Source organism: Glossina fuscipes, unplaced genomic scaffold (genome assembly GCF_014805625.2).
Source record: "Glossina fuscipes isolate IAEA_lab_2018 unplaced genomic scaffold, Yale_Gfus_2 1, whole genome shotgun sequence".
Lineage (NCBI taxonomy): Eukaryota > Metazoa > Arthropoda > Insecta > Diptera > Glossinidae > Glossina > Glossina fuscipes.
In genome coordinates this window covers 14397422-14406217 of record NW_023998415.1, presented here as the reverse complement: position 1 = coordinate 14406217, position 8796 = coordinate 14397422, and the positions used below count along the sequence as shown (strand labels likewise).

The 8796-nt window shown below is 33.3% G+C and overlaps 1 protein-coding gene across 1 annotated transcript; it reads left to right on the top strand.

Moving 5' to 3' along the window:
* The first annotated feature begins 1995 nt into the window (after positions 1–1995).
* LOC119632416 lies at positions 1996–4182 on the top strand. Its single transcript, XM_038025307.1, has 2 exons — positions 1996–3758; positions 3861–4182. Exons 1-2 carry the CDS (start codon positions 1996–1998, stop codon positions 4180–4182), a joined length of 2085 nt encoding a protein of 694 aa, XP_037881235.1.
* The last annotated feature ends 4614 nt before the right edge of the window (positions 4183–8796 follow it).

Sequence of the window (8796 nt, the reverse complement as noted above, 5' to 3'; positions counted from 1 at the left end):
AAAAAAAAAAAAACCAAATTTCACCAGATGCGACACCACTTACGATATAAGTGTATATTAAGTTTGTGACGATATATGTAACACTCGGGACGAGTTGAGATAGATCCAGCTTTTCTACCGCGTCTGCCTCTCTGCCCGTCTTGTTTCCTTATCCTTAAGGTACAGGTCGCAATTTTTAAAATATTTTGATGAAATTTGCTACACTCACGTAAGGATGAGCGCTAATGAAATTTTTACGACTACCTTCCTTATAGCGTCTTATTTTGAAAAGTTCACATACGAATAACTGTAGAGTGTGGTAGGATATTTAATGGGTGGGCCGTGGCCGACAGTTCTGTTTTCATTTGTTTTTTTTTTTCAGTTAACTTGGGCTTCCCAAAAAGAAGCTACAAAGGCGTTATAATTTCCCAAAATACTCTTTGGCATGGTGGATGATTTTAAATTGTTAATTTCTATTTCAATGCATTTTTAAGACAATCAAACCTTCATCAAAAGATTAGTGTAAACATTCTGCACTTGTAGAATAATCAACAAAATGCTCCATTAATTATCCTCTCAATCGATGAAATTATAGCACAAGCACAATGAACCACGGAAATCAAGGCTACATAACATCGTTACCGATATCTAACAGATCGTTCAATGAAACATCCGAACTTATACCTTATGTAGAACATGACTTAGAGAGACAAGCATATATAGAACAAGGACAATACTTACCTGTGATGCATTTGTTGTCCAATGAGATAATGCGAACTACAGCTACCGCAGATATATTTCCACGCCATCATTTAGGTCACAATGAGCATTCAATTAGGTAAGAAATGAAAATTTCATGAATTTAGAATGAAATCTAATAAAATTTTTTACATTTCTTTTATTTAGTACAGAACTGTTCTTGCCATCGATTGGCCAACCCTTGCCTCATAAACTAACTTCGAAAGACTTTACAGCGCCTGGAGCACATCATGTTTTTTCGCCACTATAAATTGCCACAAGCCAGGCGTGCAGGACATAAATATTCAGCAATTAATTCATGAGACTTGAAACGAGCTTGAAACGAGCAGAAATATTAAGCTTGTCACGAAAATCTATATATATTGAATAATTAATCATATAATTCGTAAAATTATATGAAATTTTTTTTTTTTTTTGTTTAATATCCAAGCTGTGTTTTCGTGCATGCATTTCTTATGAGTGAAAAGCACACAGATCATCAATAAAAAGGTCATTAGGAAAATTTCAATTAATGGCTAGCTATGGTAAAGAGGGACAGAGAGACAGAAAGAGAGAGAGAGAGAATTTCATGTAAAATAAAAGACTTTATAACAATATGGAGAATCATTAATTTTCGTAAACGCTACAATTTATCCTAGAGAAAATCATTTATGTATTTCTTAATTAGTTTATGATCGTGAAATGAGCAACTATGTAGATCGTCTCCAACAACGACGTGAAAATTATTTCAAATTATTTTTATTCTCAAATCGAAACGACGACGACGTTATAAACAGCGTAAGTTGCGAATTCGAGTTGAATATAATCTTAGCAATGTTTACAAGTTTAGATAATCGTATAAACTAATTGAAGCGCTAATATAAATATATTGTCACCTGCTAAGCTATTGGGTAAAAACTTTTCTTTCCAAAATTTCCTGAATTCTCAATAAATATAGCGACTTAACAGCCTTTGAACTCAGTGAACTAATTAAATTGGAAACCTTTTCAATGCAAATCTGATATTTTGATTAACTAGACTTTACAAAAATAATTCTCACTTTTCGAAAACTATTTATCAAACGGTTATAACTATCTTTCGATATTCTAAGGGAATTTTTTGTTTCTCTTCCAAATTCCAAATCGCATTGCGAGATTATAATGTTATTCAGTTTTTTCTGTCGATTTTATTAAGACAAAAATTCAATAATAACTGAAAATTAATAAAAAAAAAATTAAAAAAAAAAAAATTAAAAAAAAAACAAAAAATACAAAAAAAATGATAACTGGCGAAGATTTGAAAGTGAAAAGAAATGTATACAAATATTCCCGTACCGAAAAACAATCACAAAGCGATTTATCACCAAAATGCAGTGCAGAGAGCATTGATGTCGAGTCAGTTACCTCAAAGATTTTAATAATACCCGGATTAGGTGAAACATCTGAACGAAATGTCCCGTTCGCTTGCATGAATGAAACTATGAACGACAGAGAAAATTGTGATTCAGAGCATATCATAAACTTTGCAGAGATGAAAGCGCCCAGTTGGATAGCTGAGGGTTATGAAACTATAAATTTGAGTGAAGCAGAACGCATAATAAAAGAGTGGGGTAATAGGCCACCCGAGTCATTTACAAAATTTTCAAATATCAATAATAAAAAGCACGAAAACATGGTGAAAATATTAGGGGGTACAGAGAGCGCGAAGCATTGTGCTAAGAGATTTGAATGGAAACGGCAATCACGATATAAAAACATACAACCGAATCAAAATGATATATGTAGGCGTATTAAAATTCCATCGGAAAAGGAAGAAACGAGAGATTTTCCCTGCCATCATGCCTTGAAACCGATCAAGAGAATGCTTTTTGAGGACGAAAGTAGGGAAAGTCTCCGTTCCTGCCTATTATCTAAACAAACGCCATCATGTTGCAGTTATACGAAGAAACCAGTAACTATTTCGCCCATCGGTCAATCTAAATGTAATTGTGATTTAACAAATCGCTTGGCTTGCCCTCAGCCCAACGTCACGACTAGCGTTTGCGAAACGAAACCTGAAGAATCAAGATGCGATACCCAACGTTACAATTGCAGGCCTCTCCGATCAAATTGCTGTCATTGCGAAGTTATATATAAGACTAGCACTCAAACTAATCGCACCGCTCAGTCGAAAATGTGTCATTGCAATTTCGATGACGAGAAACCGACTACCTCGAAAGGTATAAAAAGTGAACGGCCGGATATTTGTTTGCCATCTATTGAATCCAATCCAAGCGAGAAATTGAAGGGATCCAAGCAAGATTTAATAGATAATATTATGCGTAAGCTATTAGGTTGCGATAATTCGGAAATAAATATTGAAATAAAAAAATCGAAAAAAAGAAATTTCGCGCCATCTTTAAATGATCGAGCAGCTATAATTGCCAAAGAATCAATATCTTGTCAAACTGAATTTACGAGTTTAACTCGTGATCCTGATAGTCGGAGAACTCAAAAACAAACTACTTCTGTGAATTCATCGAAAAGTCAGCAAGAACCATATGAATATCATCGAGACGATGGCTTAACACAATGTCGATCGCGATGTCAATACGGCAAAAAAGCCACTAGGAATAAAGATATTTCCACTTATACCCATTTTCATGATGCGCAGATTAATTGTCTTGAAAATTCGAAAGAAATTTCGAAAGTGACGCGAAAGAACTCAGTTGAGTCTTGGTTAAGAAATAATCCTAGCCATTTAGAGTATCCAAGAATTAATGACGAAGCTAGCGGTAGTTCCTTTCACAATTCCACAGAAAGCAACGATTTTTTGCGCAATTCCTTGAGTGATTCGAACTTTTCGGAATATCAAACTAGCGTAGCACCAAGTTGTGGCGCAGCCTTTCCCTTGGCCAATCAAATTCCTAACAAGGAAAGAAACTTAAATTCAAAAGCTTTTCTAAGAAATTCGACTAATGCGTCCAATGAGAGCGGACAATCACTTGTTGAAGATACACTATCTGTAACGGAAGATCCCATTGATTTCTCAGTGGGAGGACAGTAAGCTCTTCTTATTGTTAACGTTAATTATATACAAAAAACCTTTAGCTCTTTCTCATTTATCTCTACCTCATTGACTTTCTCTTCTTTCTTCTTTCATAGAAATGTCAGCTTTTTCAACGATCTACAAAATGGTCCAACGTTAAAAATTCCACGCTTTGCTCTCAACTTACATGAAAAACATCATAACAATCAATTAATTGATGCATCTTTCGATTATATCGGGTCAGAACAATCTGAATATTCGAAAGGAAATCATGCATCTTTTAAGGCATCGCCTGATGCTGATCAAGAACCTAATAGCTTGTATTTTCTACGCACCAATCATTGCTTATTTTCACCGAAAAGCACGTTTGACCAATGTCTACATAGTACTGAACCATATGTGGGTTACTCCCATTCGGATTCTAAGTGTTATGAATAGTTGGTTACAAAATTATGGTTGTCCACATGTACATGCAAGCAAAGAGAAAAAAAGCAGCTACTTTTCCTACATTAAAAACTTTCTCTCATTCTTCTCATTATTTCAACGAAAGTGAAAAAACACTAAGCCCAAGACAAACAAAAAAAAAAAAAAAAAAAAAAGAAAAAGAAAACGATTTTTATTACTAATAGAGAGCTAGCCAGCTACTCGACATCTATAAAGAAAACATTATTTACATTAAATTTTGTTATGCTTTTTTTTTCAACATACCTACTCACCTACCTTCAACATTTAATATGCCAAGATGTCAAGATGTCATATGTGCTAATGACGAAGTGAGATATGAGTTTTAATTAAAATTTTTGTATTTACCAATGGATTTTCAACAGACAGCAGATAAGCATTAATGCAAATGAACTCAATTGATTTTTGTCATTTTCAAAACTGAAAAATTGAAACGCAACTCAACAATGTGGCGCATTTTTAATCGAATATCTCAGCCCGCTACACAAAATTGACAACTGTATCTCGCCTCATTTAACAAGTAAACATTTATACATTTAGATATATATAGATATACAAATTTAGACAGGGATTTCGCAACGAATGCTTACTCACAAACCCGCAAGAGCTGCATCGAATTTCTATTATATTTTCAAAATAAAATCAACCCTGCAATCTTTCTGCACTCTCTCCCGGCAAACACGAGTAATTTAATACAAACACATGATATTTATTATTATTATTATTATTACTTCACTGGATCAGAAGAGAGGGGCACATCTAAAATCACAAGCTAATCGGAAACATGTACAGTGAGTGTCATTAATATTGACTTTTTTTCGCTCGGCAACGCTTGTTAAACTTGGTACATTGTTCAAACATAAAAATTTATTTTATTATTTTGTCCTACTGGGAAATACAGGTAGGCAAGAAGAAGAAGAAGAAGATAGGGAAAACACATTTCAAATACAACGTTATTCCACTACGAATTGAACGTTCTATTCTTACCTTCCTGTTATGTTCTTCTCCCAACAGTTAACGGCGAGCATGGCATGGCTATGATCATGTTACAGTGTGGTACAGTGTGATGGCCAATGGACTCGGAAAATTGTATTGGTATTTATGAATGGCAATATAAACAAGGAGGGGTTTTTTTAAGATATGCAAAGAACATTTGAAAGATTGGGCGGGCAAGCTTCCTATTATTTGGGCGACATACAAATTCTACCAAGATAACAATCTCAAGCGTAAATCCCGCTTAAATCACGAATGGCTGTCCAAAGTGCTTCGCTCTCTTCCGCAAATCACATGAACCCCATCAAAAACATGTGAGATGAATTGGACCGCAATGCACGAGAACACTCAATCCCTTCCGTCAAAAACTTGAAAAGGAATGAAATTAGATCCCTGTTTTCGACAAATATGTCATACGAATTATGCAAAATATGTCAAAACATTTAAATGACGCTCTTAAGCAAAAAGCGTATCCCTCCAAATATTAAATTTTAATAATCTGCCATTTTTTTCTTCGTATCCTTCCTCATATGAAAAAAAAAACCAATGTTAATGACGCTAATGTTATTCAAATTGTTGAAGTTATTTAATTTTCTTGTGCACTGAAATAATGTTTTGTTTGTTTTCTATATACCCATCACTGTACGATGGGGCTATACTCATTTTGTTTTTTTTCCATAACATATGTAATAACCAAAAGAAAACTTCAGAGACCGTATAAAGTATACAGATTCTTGATCAGCGTGAAATTTTCAGTTGATTTGGTCATATCTGTCCGTCTGTCCACGTATGTTTATTGTGTGTTTTTGGCATTCTACAGATTGCAAAAATTGAAAATTTCGACTTCAAATCTCTTAGAAACATTGGAAGTTTCGCAGGTCATGCAGGTTTGTATTGAAAATGGGGCAACATTAGTCTGAACAGAAGCGTACAGTGAAGCGTAAACGGAACACGACAAAACAAAAAAGTTTTTGGATTCTTGAGCGTTGCTCGGAAATTGTAAAAGTTAAAAGGCTAAAATTTTCCACAATTTCTTTGCGAAGCACTCTACTCATTATGTGCGAAAATTGAAAACATTCGCCACAACCCACACAAACTTGCAAATGATTAAATTTTGTTTTTTTTTTTTCACTTGTTCGAGGTTTTATGCTTATTTATCATAAGGCTAGCAAGACCGCCGAATCTATAAAACTGTTTTGTATGAATGAGTTAATAATAATATGAAGGTCACTGCGATTATTTTATTCTTAATAATATCAGCGATATGGGTATCAAATAGAAGGACTTGGATACTATAACTTTCTTACTTGTTTTACATATTTTAATATGTATTCCCTATTAAGACAAAGTAGTAAAATATTTTTTTTGTTTGGATACGCGACTAGGTTTAGCCAGCGTCTACTTTTTATCAAGCGAAAATACCCAATATTTATGAGGCTCATTGTATGCAGCATGTTTGGCATTACATCCTGTATACTGCAATATCATAAAACTGATATACATATGTAAAAAAAAAATATATATATATATATATATATATATATATTTGAAACAAAATAAAATATGAATTATGAAACATGATCACATAAATATATAAGTAAATATAAATAAACAATAATAATTATCCCAAAAGGAAAAATTGAAAAAGTGCATAGAAAAACAATTAAAAATTAATCGTAAAAAAAAAAATATTGTTTACAAGATAAAAAACTATGTAAGAGATAATTGAGAAAATTCGATCAGCCGGCCCGGCCCGGCCCTTCATCGTTTAACGCAGAACATACCAATACTATCGCAATTTCGTATGTTTCATTTACTTAATCATTTAAAAATAAGACGATGGCATAACGTAGCCGCTTCTGCGCTTGCTCGCTCTCGTGCTAGCACAATGATGGTCAGGAAGATTTATAGGTAGCGAGAGATGTAAAAAGGAAGTAGTATCGGTGCAACGTTTAACTTAAAGGTGGCAACATCGGTGACGGCGAGAAAGACCCCTGCAAACAATTCCAGGACGAAGCCTTGTGACGCTGGCGAGGTATTTAATTGGTATACATATAATTTTTTTTTTTGCCTGTAGAACATTTGCCATAGATTTATCTGCACAAACACATCCCAGAGACCACACATTACGCCGATGCTCCAGAGTGTCGGCAGTTTTGGACAGCCTTTCGACACTCATGTTGACAACTGACTCTACGTATTTCAATAATACTGTTGACATTTGTCCATATGTATAGAACCGTCGGCTACAAAGCTAGACCAAAACTATACAAATTTATATATAGATGGCTGCTGGTGTGGTATCGACCATAGATAATATAATACGATTGTAAATACTATCAGTAAAAAATTCCCAGTCCAACCACCACTATCAACGCCCAACTACGGTCTATTCTGGAGCAGTCTACTCATTCATTTTGCAGTAATAAAATACGCGAATCAGACGAATTGCCAAAATAAAAATGAAGAGACTCATTCATTATCGAATTGCTTCGTCATGCAAACTATTCGAAACATTTAAACCTGTCGGCTTATTTTCTCTTACTGAACCTCAAAAAAATAACTCTCCTAAAAGTTCTTTCGCCAATAACATAAAACTGGAATGTGCGATTAATGGCTTTTTATGAGAAAGGGAAGGCTATGTTAAGAAAGAGAAAAATTTTTTCTTACATTTTTTTTTTCCAATTGACGTACTTTTGTTAACTATCTTCGCACTTTTGTCTCCTCCATGCATCTGTATTCATCTAACATACGTAGTACGGCCCCTCAGTATGTATACTTGAAACCATGCATCATTCATCTGCAGCATCAAACATACAGTTGTTATTATTTATCGGATACCGGATATCAAATAATCGGAAACCTTTGCATGATAAACAGTTAAATGGCATAATTCAATAATTTCGCGATCAAATCATATATAAAATTCCTTATAATGATAGAGTCGACACAAATACTTTGAGTAGCCAAGTAGCCATAGGTTTAATAATTATTTCAAGCAGATTTAAATCCGAATTATATATATAAGTATAAGGAACATGGTTAATAATAATGGTTCGCTTGGCTAGGGCACAAAATATGTGACAAAAAGCAAAAATTTCTGTTCCTACGCCTTCCCCTTTTTGTTTTTCTTCTTCTTTTTTTTTTTTTTTAACAAAATCCAGTTTATTTCTTTATATTAATCAATACTTAATTATCTATTCATTTTAGTTATTACTACTCAATCCACAATTATTATTATTATTTATCCCTTTAATTATCAGTAGTACTATTATTTATTATTATCATTAACGTTTTTAGTATCAGCATTTGACAGAACAAAAAAGAAAAGATAAGAAGAGAAAGGTATATATATATATATATATATATCTTGCTGAATATATATTAAGCTGAATAATGATATCACGGATACTAATCCACCATAATATTAAATATAAAAATATAATTGTTTGTGATATTGTAGAGTCATTAAAGAAGAAATAAAAAATAATAAACTGAAAAAATAAAAAAATTCCCTAATTGCTTCTTCTTTTTATAATTTTTTTTGTAAACTTTGTAATTCTGATTTCTACACAGCCGATCAATTAGAAAATCGAC